The 13,625-nt window shown below is 39.3% G+C and overlaps 1 protein-coding gene across 13 annotated transcripts in view; it reads left to right on the top strand.

Moving 5' to 3' along the window:
* The window catches only part of CELF2 (CUGBP Elav-like family member 2), a 373,808-nt gene that overhangs the window by 306,427 nt on the left and 53,756 nt on the right, over positions 1-13,625 (top strand). For all 13 annotated transcript variants that reach the window (XM_056507927.1, XM_056507918.1, XM_056507892.1 and 10 more), the window contains one exon: positions 9,075-9,154. In XM_056507927.1, the coding sequence (XP_056363902.1) occupies positions 9,075-9,154 (80 nt within the window). The remainder of the gene's footprint in view (positions 1-9,074; positions 9,155-13,625) is intronic.

Here is a 13,625-nt window from a genome sequence, read left to right as displayed (position 1 = left end):
ACTGCTTCTGAACCATAAGGACTTCTTGAAAAGCCACTCTGACAGTAAATAGGGAGAATTATGCACTTACATTTATGCTTTGTGGTTCCCCAAATTTTTGGGGCTGGGATGCAGCAGTCCCTTCATGCAAGGAGAGCATCATGGCTTTCACCTTGGGGAAGATTAGGGCAGAGGTCTGAAGTCAATTCCTGCAGCTCAATAAGGAATATTTACTGATGGAGTCGAGAGTTGCCATTATCTTTGTAGACCCAACACTGAGGCAAAATAAGTATTTCTGATTTTCACTGATTTCATTGTGTGAGCAGCACAAAGAAGGGATGATGGAAGACACAAGTGGGGAAAGGAGCTAATTAACTGCTGAAATAACAAGATCTGCGCATCAGATGTTTTGAGCCCCAAAAAAAGATTTAATTGACTTGTCAGCACCACCCAACAAAGAAAGGGATCTTTCCTGGGATCCATAAAAATCCCACTGCATGGTTGCTTTAATTCAACACTCAGTATAATAGGAGCTAGAAAAGCTAATTATGAAGTCCAGCAGAGTAAGTGAGGTTGGTGGGGTAGATTTGTTTTGCTGTGAACAGCAAAATCAGGACAATCAGGAGCTGAGATTCCTAAGCCACGTCTCCAGTGCATCATGCAGGGCTGTGTTGTGTGCTGGCCAGCACAGCTGTAGAGTTAATGTGCTGTTCTCTCCTGCTGGAGGCTGAAGATCTCAGCCCAGGTAGGTCACACTCCAGTAACCACAGCAGAGCTGCATCCTCCGTGCCGCTCGGGTTCATTTCGGTCACAATCACGGCTGATATTCTATCATGCCCTCATGCCTCATGCCTTGTTAAACTCGAATTGCTTTCTACACACCCATGTTCACACTTCAGAATGGGTTCAGCTGCGCCAACCAGGTTTTCAGGCAGATTTTTATCAGCTTCACAAAACCACCACTCCATGAGAGAAGGCAAAGTGTTGGGAAAATGGTTGGTATTGCAGTTGAAATGAAAAGTGCTGAGGGACATCTGCAGAGGAGGCAGCTTGACTGAAAAAGCACAAGGTGAAAAACTGCTTCAGGAGGGAGAATTTACACTGTTAAATCTTCTCAAAGAGTTCCAATCCTTAATGAGTTTTAATTCATGTTACCATTTCCAAGATGTTCATTCCCTTTGCCACAAACATTATTTATTTTCTCAGCACCCATCCAGATGGGCTTCCCTCCTAGACACAGAGGGGTGAATGAAAAATAGTCACATTCTGAGGAAAACACTGACCTTGCCATGCCAGAGCCTTTGGGAGCTCAATTCAATGCTCACAGCAGTGAGATGGAAATGTGCTCCAGTAAACTCTGTTTGGTGTCTCTTTTCAATTGCATAACAAGTACACCTCATGGTATCTCAGATTAAAAACGCTTGAACAGTATCTTCCTTGATAGTCATGCCAGCTTTCAAGTTTTCTTGAAGGATTCAGGAAAATAATCTGCATTACTAGTAGTTGCAATAGTTGCAATGAATAGCTCCAGGTTTATACTGCTCAGTAGAACAGTTTTGATTTGGACTGCGTTTGGGTTTGGGGTTTTTTTTGTTAGTAAAGACTCAAAAGGTTTCATTTGACTTTTATTTTAACCCATGTCTACACTACATCAGCAACTTTACTGCTGGGAGGGTAACAGTCTGCTGTCAACTCATAGGCAGGATTTAGGGTTGTATTGTACCACATGGGCTCCCAGTAGCAAGGAGAAATCCCATCCTGTGGCATCAAGGGAAAATGTAACACTTTGTGATGGGTGTGATATAAGTGCTGAGATAAAGGGAGAGAGATGGAACTCATTGTTTCTGTTGTAGTTTCTAACCAAGAGTTGACAGAACTTTATTAAAGTCACACCCATTGCTGTCACTACTGATAATGGACCATCACCTATTCCATTCCAAATTCCTATTGTCAGCTCTTTGAAACTCAGCTCCAAAATGAGGCTAAAGTAATGACACAGAGCTCCAGTGGTGGAGCAGTGTATTTTAAAGAAACTGAGATTTTTATTTTTTTTTTAAGCTTGAGTCATGTTTCCCCCCCATTGTTACTCACTCCTCTATCTAAGAAACAACCATTGTAACTTGCTATATTTTGATCAGCTCCAAGAATAGACAGCAACCAAAAGGCTTTGCCTTCCAAAGGCTCTAGGATAGTCCTTGTGAAATTAGCTGGCTGGCAGAGAGTAATTCCTAGCTGTGAAAGGTATTAAAAAAAAAAGACCAAACCCTGTTGGCTGTAGAGATAAAGAAACCAGGGACTCAACAGCCATGGAGGCTGGCTGCCTCTTGAGCAGGGTTCATGGGACTATCTAAAGAAGCTTGCCACTGCCTGTTCGATATTCATTATTCAGAGAGAAGGATTCAGCCTGCAGGGTTGTTTAATCCAGCACTTTTTCTGAAGAGCTAAGTATGCTTTACAAAAATTCATGATTGTGATATCATGTGCTAAGCTTCATTATCATGAAAAAGTAGAAGTGAACTGCCTCAGATGATTAAGATTTTAAATCACTTATTGTAAACGGCTTAAGGAAAGTTTCAGACCTCCTGACTCCCAGCACTGTGTAATGGCTACGTGACCACAGAAGCCAACACAGAAAGCCAGGTAATGAGAGCTGGAGTGTGCAAAAATAGCCAAAAATACCCACGTTTGATTTGTAGCTCTAAAGCTACACTTTATACACCACTGATGTGCTGTATTGACCATAGGTGAGTTGGTCGCTCATCATCTCTGTTGTTTAAAATAAGGATAGCAATGCTCCTCTGCCTTTGTAAAATGCTTATTTTAGATCAGTGGATCAATATCTCTGTATCACTCTAGGAATTATTACCATCCGTAATGATGATAAAAAAAATCCTCTTATCCTTATCACAGGAGCACCACATAGCAAATTATTCTGCTGTATTGCTAAGTGCAGATTTATATATCAGATACCAGAAAGAAGTCAACTGGGTTAATAGTATGCACTGAAAAAATCTGCTAATAACATGTAGGGAGAGTTGGATATACTATGAAAATTGTGGAAAAGCCCAAAATGCATTTTTCTACATCTTCTAGGCTCCTAATTGTATGATTTTTTAACAAAACATCACCAGGCACATGGGACAAGTGAACATTTCTGCAGACATTGATTACAAGGATTGTTTTTTTCATTCTTTCTTTGCCTTAAGAGCAGGTTAGAAAGGGAATAGCAAGTTACACCATGGTGAGGCAATTTAATTGCTTGAAAATCCATTCAGAACTTTCAGATTCAAGGGTTTTCTTGATGAATTAGTAAAAGAAAATTAGTATTTGCATCACAATTAATTGCAGGGAAGGATGGGTGAGGAGACTTTTATGCTGTGGTTTTCTTTCCTGTGGATATTTACTGCTCCTTTCTGAGCTAAAGTAACACAAAGTGCCAGCTGTGGGAACACCCTAGATTAGGGGTCACCTTCTGAATTGAGTATCAGTAAGTGGTGGGAAGGACAATGGAAGTGCTGTGTTTTCAGTAGCTCTTCAGAAGCACCTCCATGCCTTATTCCTTTTGCTGCCATGTGGTAACATTTTCACTTTTTCCAATCATTATGGCACATTTAATTTTGTTTTCCCTTGCTGAAGCTCTTTTGCAGCTGGGAGGGAAGAAACACATCCAACTGACCAATGTCTCTGCTGGCCTTTGGCCAGTAGCTACATCTCAGATTTCCATTACTGCAGTTTTGCAGCAATCCCTCCCAAGGGGCAATCCTGAAATTAAATAATTTTCAAGAGGCTTTATTCCAACAAGAGGATCATCGAGGCACAGTTAGAGAATATGGTCTTTGGTACCCATTTAATTCTATCTTTGTGTAAATTCCACTTACTGAAGTCTGTTCTTTGCAGGGTGGGTAATTGAATGTCCAATTAGAAATGCTTCGAGGGAACCATGAGCTTCAGGAAATTTAAAATCTACAAGCTGTCATCTGGTCAATAGTCAAGTCAGTAGAGCTGAAGAGCTGAGCCATGGTTACAGGATGTGCCTCTTGTTACCTTTATGTGCCTGTTATGTATAAACTGAAGAGCTTCACTGTGGCTTTTTCAAATTATTTTCTTTAGACTGAATTGTTGCACTTGGTCTCAGCCCTGTCATTGTTTGTCTTAGGTAATACTCAACAACCAAATACCACTACAGTAAACAATTTGATGTACAATTTAGTTTGTAGATGAAATGTATTTTAGCCACCAAGACAAATTTTTGTGTGATGTCTTCATTAGAAGGCTTTTTTCCAGGATGTTCCTTCCTTCAGACTGGGATGTATTACCAAGGAAAAGGAAAAGGAAAAGCCTACTTGTCAATCTCAGCTAGAAACATTTTAACTCAACTAGAGCTTATTTTATCCCACTTCAATTTCCATAGCTTTTTATTAAAGCCTTTTCTTTAAATAGAAGCTTTCATCTCAGAGGAGCCCAACTACTCCTTGCAGGAGTATTTGTCAGCTTTTCACTTTTGTTTCTTCACAGAAATTGAAGAAAAACTTGTTTGCAGTGTACTGGGAAGCTGTGGTGCAACCATTGCAGCACCAGCTGTGCAGCAGCTCACAGCACTGCAGTTGCCTGGGTGGCTTTGAAAACCTCTTGGGTGTTCTTCTGTGTAAAAACCATGTTTTTAGAATTCCAAACAATGTCTCTGCACTTTGCATCTCCCCTTGGCTTCACTTTAAAACCTCTGGTAGACCGTGGTGGTTTTATGAGGGAGGTTTCTTGTCTAGGTATGAACCTTACCTGAGGTCCATACATAAAAATGTTCTACTTCACCTGCAGCTCACAGGTGTTGATTTTGTGTTAGGCTGTGCAAGAACTGCTTAATGAATGTTTCTCAACACTTCTAGGAAAGCCTGAGATGAGAAGAATCACATGAAGCAGGAGCTGAAATGGGGCAGAGCTGAGCTTTCTTAAATATTTCAAATATTCAGTCACTCAAGCAGCAAGCCCTAGGTTTGGGATAGCCAGGATCAAGCCTATCACATTTCATTGCTTTTTCAGGATTCTCTTTCAGTTTGTGGTGGGAGAGGGGTAAGGAGTAACCCTGTGAGTTTAGATGTTCTCTCAGCCAATGTGGCAGATGTGATAATGGGATCCGAAATTTCTCCCTTGCCAGGGCTGGATGCTTTACACCAATTCTGCCTGCAGAAGGAAATTGCTTCCAGCAGCCTTTCCCCAGTCACTCATTTATCTGCTCTAGGGGGTGAGAAGGCAGCCTTGGAGAAGCAGCCAAAATTCTTACATCTTCTTTCTCCTTCCCTTTTTCCTTCTGTCAGTGATCCCTGACATTTTTAAATCAGAGCTGATAAATAAGTGCAAGGTGTCTTGTAGGTTGGCTGTTTTTACAAAACAATCTATTTTTTGGTGTAACTAGGTAGCTGGTTGGAGAAAATGAAGTTATTTCAAGGCATTAGCTATAGAAATATCCCCCTCTCCATATTTTCCCTCCCAGAGAGCTCCAGTGAGAAGGGGATAATTGAGTATCAGGACCAGAAATAGTTTGCTTGTAGCTGTGGGTCTGAAAGACCTTGTTCTGTGGCATGCCAGTCAATGCCACGTTTCATAGGATGAGGTAAGAGGCCACGGAAATCTTTCTTGTTTCCTTGCACCACGAGGCATGAAATCTGATTAGTCCTGTCCTCTTATAATTGTGATTTACAGTCCTAAGGCTGGCAGTGTGTTCCCAAAAGACCACCTGCACCCGTGACACACTGAGTGAGAGTGTGCTGCAAAGGGCTTCCCCAACCCTTCAGAAACAAGAAATGAAATCCAGTGTCCTTGGACACCAACTTCTGATCAAAGTCTGGGTGCCCAACTAAACCATCCTCCTCGAGCACATGTGTCCCCCACGGAGGAAAATCATTGACCATGGCAGTAAATACAAGCATTTCAGAAGAACAGCTTTTCTGAACACCTAAATTGTAAATGCAAAGTGATTGAGTTAAATAGACCAAATCCTAGGACATAGGCTTAACTCCCTTCCAGTGTGGCAGTCTGATCATGAAGGAAAGGCATCCACAGTTCACACATAATAAAATATATATGATCCCATATTCCATGCACAATAAAATATATTTGCACACATAATAAATATACAAATGTTGTGTGTGAGTGTCCAGGTTTGGTAGCTGAAAATAAACCTTGAATGTGACTACATGTAGCAATGTTTGCAAGGATGCTTAAATTAACAAACATTTAATTGGGGCACTTAATGGCAACCTCTTAAAGTCTGGATTTTCAAGTAATTTAGAAATAGCATTGTCTACTGAATTTTTGCCAGGTTATTGAGGTAAATTGGAAATTTACTGTGGAAATGGCCACTGTCCATCGGTGGGAAATGGCCTGCTGAAGGGAGATAACAAGAGGACTTAACCTTGTAGCCTCTGGCTGGCAAACCCTAATTAAAATGCAACCCCATCCTCTCTGTGGAATGCTGCTTCCAAATGCTCAAATTCAAGATGCATAACCTCATTCATCAGGCATTCCCCTTGCCCAAAGAACAAGTTTCTTTCAAATTAGTACAGAGATCTGCTACAAAGGTCTTTTTGCTCCATGACAAAGGCAACGAGACCCATGCAAATGGTTTTGGGCTGAGGAGTGAGGAGTGAGGCTTTGCAGAAAGTGCCCAGCAGCTGAGCCCTGTGGTTTAAAAGAGAGAAAGCTTAAGGGAGGGAAGGGGGAGTCTGCTTTATCTTGAGAGGAATGCAGCCTTATTTCTCTGCTGATTCAATTTCTTTTGAGACCTGCTAATCGCAACATCTCTCAGTAAGTTACTTAACAGCAGAACTGCTGGGGAGAAATTGTGATAAATGCATAAACTGTGTCTTACTGATTTTTGTTGACATTTTACATGCTTCTCATGCATTTGAAACCTCCATCCAGTAATTGTCACTATAGTACACACTCCTGGATAGTGAGAGCCAAAGAAGTGAAGGAAGCAGTTTCTTGACCATTATCAACAATATTATTCAAGGCTCTGTATGGGGTTCCTTGCCTGCCCTCCAGTATATCTCTTATTTGTGCTCATCCCCCACTGAATTTGCAAGAAAAGAATAATGCTAATAACAGGAATGGTGTTAAGAAAGATTACTTTGAGATGGTAAATTTGGGCCTCTTTAATTTTAGTGCACAGCAGCAATATGGAATCTAGGAGAAGTACTGTCGATTATTTACCCTTCTACTGCACATTTTGTCTAGATTTCTGTACAGAAAGCTGGTTTGTTACATCATATTCTTTGACAGAAATTTGTTGCTGAACAAGACTAGTATAGCATTGTGTAGTGTGGCTAAACAGTAGTGAGATATCATCAGCTGTTTTGTTACCTAAGAAATACAGAGTCACAATGTTGTGGTGAAGTGTGGGTAAAAGAATTCTGATTTCTGATTTTATGATGCTCATCTATCAGCCAGAGCTACATAAGCCAGCTTAGGTTCTCTGGAATCAAGGGCCTTTACATTAAAGAGAAAAAAAAATACCGCATGATGCAAAAATGCATTGACTTTATTTTCATGACTAGATGTAGTGCTTTTGGGTAATGATCAGGCATTGCTTTCTCTTACTGTTGTTTGATTAAAATGTGAATACAGTCTTGACTTGATAATCTTACCAGGTACACACAGAGCTAAAAAGAAAAGGTATTTTATGCCTCAAATTGATTTGCATAAACCAAACAATCTGTTGATTGCTGGATTGCAAAATGGTTTATTTTGCCCATTGGCCACAGGGGCAATAATATTGTATTTTTGATGCCAGAATGCAGCTTTCATGCATTAGCTCTAAAATGACAATATGCTTTAGCCTCTCAGTGCTTAGATCTGCTTCATTTGGAAATCTTTTAAGTAGTAATAATAATAATGTTTTGAGGAAATTGAGTGGAACACTAAATTATTCTCTGAAACCTAAGTTCAAACTGTGCAAGGCTAAGGGAGCTGAAAATCAATGCACTTTTAAAGTCATTAGAGATCACAAGTGAAATAAGTCTGTGTTGCTTTAGCTAAGCTTTTAGTGTGCCATGGTATTATTACAAAATCAGCCTGAATCTGCATTAATTTCACAGTCTTTTTCTTTAAGATGCCCAGGGGTGCATGAAGAATAAAATGTAAATCTCAGGAGGCAATGTTTTTATTAGCCAAAAGGGCAGTGAGTCATGCACTGAAAACGTTGACCTGCACCATGGCCAGTGTAGGTATGGCTGACAATAGTAAAAGGGTGGAAAAATAGCCCAGGCATTAGCCTACTGGCTTTTCATTATGATTTTAAAGGCTGAAGAGTGGAAAAAATGAGTGATTTTTTTTTCAGTTAATCATGCAAATAGCTTCAGAATTGTTCAAGCTGGCAATAGCTTTCACAGATCAAAGAATTATACTTGTACCTAGAACTCAGAGAAACAAACACCATAAGGATTTTTATTTTAAAATGTTACCTTCTTAAGTGTTGAGATTCCACCTACATTACTGAATTTTGTCTGAGTCTTTTCAGAAATAGTCACAGGATACACACTGGAGTTTTTCTCATTCTTATTTGTATGATCCTTCTTGGTGCATCACAGTAATTTGTGATGTTATGGACCCCTTTATTAAATTCTCAGTTCAGCTGTCAGTGATGCCGACATTTATTCACTATCCACAGTTTACCTACACAAAAGCCAGAGCAAGCAATTGTTAATGCATGGTCTGAATAGATTTAACTATGCAATCCAAAGGCTACATAAAAGCCTTATTTATTTCAAACCCTGTGGCTGAAGAACAAAAACAGTAACAAAACAGAACAAACAAGCAAACAAAACAAAAGAGAAAAACAAAGCAAAACAAACAAAAAAATTAAACAAAATCCCTTCTTGTCACCCATCCCCACCTAATTTTTTTTCTTTCATCTATGGTCAGATTAGCAAGTCAGCACTGTCAATAAATAAACTAGAGAAGTTGTTTATTTTTATGTACTACTGAGAACAGTGTCGTCTTGTGGCCGTTCTCGTAGACTGTGTTGGTTTAACAAGCGTCCAACCCTTTTGTCTTGTTGTTTTTTGTCTTTCCTGCTCCCTGTCCCCTTGTTCCCACAGGCTGTGCGTTTGTCACATTTTCTACAAGGGCAATGGCACAGAATGCAATCAAAGCCATGCACCAGTCTCAGACCATGGAGGTACAGTACTGTATCATTTGCCCTTTCTTTGTTTTCTTTGTGCAAATGATTGCGAATGGTAAAGCCATGCTCTCCTGGATCAGATCAGACACATGACAATCACAGATTTAAATTTTTTACCAGCTCACTCTACCTGTCTTTGTGAAGCTTTATTTTTCTCCATCACCTAAAAGAGCACAATAAGGCTGCTGTGTGGTATCCAAACACAGCTCTCAATCCTGTTTTCAGTGGCATTCAGCAGAAAATAAAAAAACTGTGAATACCACTCCTCAGTCGTACTCAGAGTATCTCTGATGAGTAAATTACCTCTATTTTTAACACAAGTTCCCCCCAAAGAAAAATCTTAGTTTCTTTTAAATAGATTTCTAAGTGTTGTGGTTTGCACTGCTCTGAGAAAAAGCTCAAGAGATTTAACATGGCCACACTGAGTTACTAGTGCATGTGTTTTTCTGCAAATAGAATCTCTTTTTAAGTTAATATTATTTTGCCTTCTTCATGTAGCCAATAAAAATGCTAATAATGACAGAGCATATCGGAGTGTGGCACTTCCTGCAGAGCACCATCGTGGCTGGCCCCTCACAAGCAACACTCTTCATTCCTTTCCAAACTGCCTCTATGGCCTCATATTTTATCATGATGAGCAACTCAAAACTTTAAACTGGTTCACTTAATGTGACTTTAGCTGCTGGCTAATGATCTGGTCATTGGAGTGGTTATTGAATGCCACAGCTTGTCTGGCAATCTCAAAACTTTTTTCAGTCTGTGATTTTTGTCATGGTCTTTCAGAACTTTGCACAAAAAACCGCACAAGTATGAAATCTTTACTTACTCTGGATCTTCTAGCTTATCATTGGAGAGTGCATGTTATACTGTATTATGTATACTGTATCTTCGTGTAGTGATGATTTTTCTCAGAGGTGGCATTGATGTTATGTGCACTTGTTTCTCTTTTTTTTTTATTTTTATTATTATTATTATTATTTCTTTTTCCACCAGGACCTTTCAATTTTATTTTTTTTTTCTCTCAGTGATTTTCCTTTGCAATGCTCTAGTCTCCCAAAGCATGCTGGGTGCTGAACAATCATTATTGCGTCATGTCGTTGAGCTGCTTTGTGTAACGAGCCAAGGGGGGACTCCAGGGGTGGGAGGGTGGACAGAGGACAAGGAGGAGAGAAGATAAAATTCAAGCCACTGCATGAAAATGTCACTAACTGTTTCCTGTATAGCACAAGTAATGATATCAGCATTGCAAAGCTATTGTCTTTCCCAACATCACGTTTGAATTTGGTTGAGCTTCTTTTATAATCGATGTGTTTTCTTTTCAGTGCAATGCATTTTTAGACCCTGGGTATACAGTTTTAGTTGAGAGTCTGCCAATGAGATGAGAATAAATGAAATGATCTTTACTAGAAAGCTGCTGTTATACAGTCTATGCAGTCTGACAGTATATTGTGAAAAAACTGCCACTTTGAGTCTCTGGAATAATACCTGTAGTAATTTGTCTGCCGTGCACTACTCCATTAATTCAGATCTATATGTTTTACTGGGTTTGGTTCCAAGCAAAAAGGAAATGTTTATTGGTAATACTGTGTTTTACCTATATTTTCCATGTGTTTTAATGTATTTTTCCATCTAGCAAAATGAATTTTGCGCAGCTCTACTTCTGAAGACAGTAAAATAAAGACATAACACATCCCAGACAAATTCTCCCAGTCCTTTGTTTCATGCAGCACTCCATAGGGGCTGCATTTTAACAGGATACTCTTAACAAGATTAGTTCTGTAGAACAGTTATTCTTGGATCAAAATCCTTCTCAACACCTTTAGAGACACCATCAGTGAGATCCCCAAATTGGCAAGGCAATTCCAAATATTGTGCCCTTTGAACATCTGGGTCTTTGGGTCAGTTGAGCTTAGGCTGAGCCCCTTCTTGGGAAGAAGCCATGCACCCTCCCTCTCCGTGGAGGAGGAACTCAACTTCACAACAGAAAAATATGAAGGCAGCACCAGCTGTTGGCAAGAAAATGGCCCTGAATGGCATGGAAATATGAAACCATTGAATGAGGAAGGGAGATGCACCTTGTGTGTGTGTACTGGAAGCTTCCTCTCAAAATAGAAAATACAACTGCATCAAATAGGAATCACTCTGTAGGCAAAAAAAATATTTGCTCACTTTTGCCAGTAGTCTTCTAGTGAAAAGTTAAATTGGGTTGACTAGTGTTACATGTCAACCCTCAGCCTGAAACAGTCATCCTTGGACACTTTGGCTTCATGTTCTTTTGCAAACAAAAGTGGGCTTAGGGGAAGATACGTAGTACACAATTGCATTTCAACCCAATTGCTACAGATTTTTTTTTTTCCTTTTTTTATTATTTTCAGTTCTTTAGCATGCATCATTGACCAAGATGAATTTTCAAAGAGGGCTAAGAAAGAACAATGAGGTTGTTAAGTTCAGATGAACACGTCTCATAGAATAATGCATTCTCTTACTGCTCTTTCCACCTGACTTACTGACCTGGTTAAATCAACTGATTTTTAAAATATAATTGCTGCTCTGAAGTGTTTGCTCGTCTATTTCTTTTCTGTAGAGTTTTTTGTTTGTTTGTTTGTTTAAGTCATTCAAATGCAGCAGCAGTAGAAGACACTAATTTGTTATCATGGAGTAAATTTGATACAACAATAACAAGCCTTTTCTCATATAGAGCCACTTGCTAGATATAATCTCAGTCTTCAGAATGTTTGCTTTCTTGAAAATGATGAAGTGATGAAATATAGAGCAGACAGTGAAAAAATGAATTATAGATTCATAAATTGCAGAGATATTGTTTTTATACAATTTACTGACATTTAAGCATTCATAAATATGTCAGCTGTAGTGTTGAATGCTGAACTACCAAACTGAAAACTCAAATAACCATATAATATTTCTTCCTTTGATACTCATTTCTATTTCTTTGGAAATATACTTGATTCTCCTGTACATCCAGGCAGAAGGCAGTAAGTTCCAGTTGTTCTTAGCCCATGTTATCAAACCTCTTATAAGATAGAAACAGCTTGCTTTTTTTTATTAGCAAAACCAGAAAAATATCTCTCACATCCTCTACCCCCGGCTCCTTTTTCTTTCTTCTTTTTTTCTAAATGATCTTATTTTTAATATTAGTATAAAAATCACTAGAGAGAGGTAATTGTGTAACAAGCCGACTCCTTCATAATCTTTATTTGATTGCTGGAGTGTTATGTATCTCCTTTCTTCCTCACTGAAACACTGAAAGACATTTTTAGAATGAAACACACAGGAAAAGAATTGGAGGTGGAATAATAAACCACAAGCAATGATTTTCTAAGATAATTCTAAAGGAACAGTGTTCATGGGGGATCTTTATATGAGAGATTGTTATTATTATTATTATTATTATTATTATTATTATTATTATTATTACTACTATTATTGTTATTACTATTGCGGTTTATTTCATCATTTCATCTGATGATTTGGAATATTTTTATCACTTGTCCTAGTGTGAGGTTTTTCAGAGAAAAGGTACATGGCTGCTCTTTGTTAAGTAATTGAGAACAGGAACTTTTCTGGAGATGTTCACAGTGTTGTGAGAGCAGCCATGGGAAGAGTAGGTGAAGTACAACCCTGCTCTGCATCCCACGCTCTACACTTTGGCTAAAGCACTGCTGTGTTTCTTGACTTGAGTCACTTATCACTCCTGCCATTGTGTTCACATTGAAGTTAGACAAGAAATTAGTATAACAAAGCATGGCAAGTGGAGTTATTCATTGGATGCTGTGAAGTTGAAAAGCAGTACGAAATGGATTGACAGTTTTGATGACTCATAAAATGCTTGAATTAATTTGAAGAACTGAATCATTGCAGTATATAGTTTGCTTTCTTGATCTGACAAAAATTAAGACTTGAAAGGTTAAAATATGAAACATTTCTTAGCAGGGAAAAATCAGAGAGAAATCAACAGAGACATCTTTCATAATCATGTCTCATTGTCTCAGTGACTTTGCCCAAGAATGCCTAATTTGAAGTTTAAGCAAAATTCCAGTTTCCCTCAAAAGTCCATTTGGTCTGTGACCTCCAACTTCTTCCCAAGGGTCCCTCAGCCATGGGTGAGGAATAGACTGCAGACCAGACCTCTAGCTGCTCTTTCTTACAGCTTCCCTATTTCCTAAGGCATCTCACAGCCTTGCCATACCATGTAACAAGAGGCTGATAGAAGCAATAGAAGAAGTGGTGGCAATCAGGAATGGGCTGCTGTCACCAGAACTAGTCCCTTTTGGTCTGCATCCTGCCCTTTGTTCCCATCTCAAGGGTGCTTGACACAAAGCGTGCCTGGGAGTGGACCGCAGGTGGGTGAACTGGCTGGGGGTCCTTGGAGTGAGCAGGGCCAGTGCCTTGCTGAGGTAAATCTGCTGCTCCCAGACTCTTCAGGGTCCCACACCAGCTGCACTGAGCG

Source organism: Oenanthe melanoleuca, chromosome 1A (genome assembly GCF_029582105.1).
Source record: "Oenanthe melanoleuca isolate GR-GAL-2019-014 chromosome 1A, OMel1.0, whole genome shotgun sequence".
In the NCBI taxonomy this organism is placed as follows: Eukaryota; Metazoa; Chordata; class Aves; order Passeriformes; family Muscicapidae; genus Oenanthe; species Oenanthe melanoleuca.
Note: the sequence above shows the minus strand (reverse complement) of the source record. Positions and strands in the feature narration are given on the sequence as shown.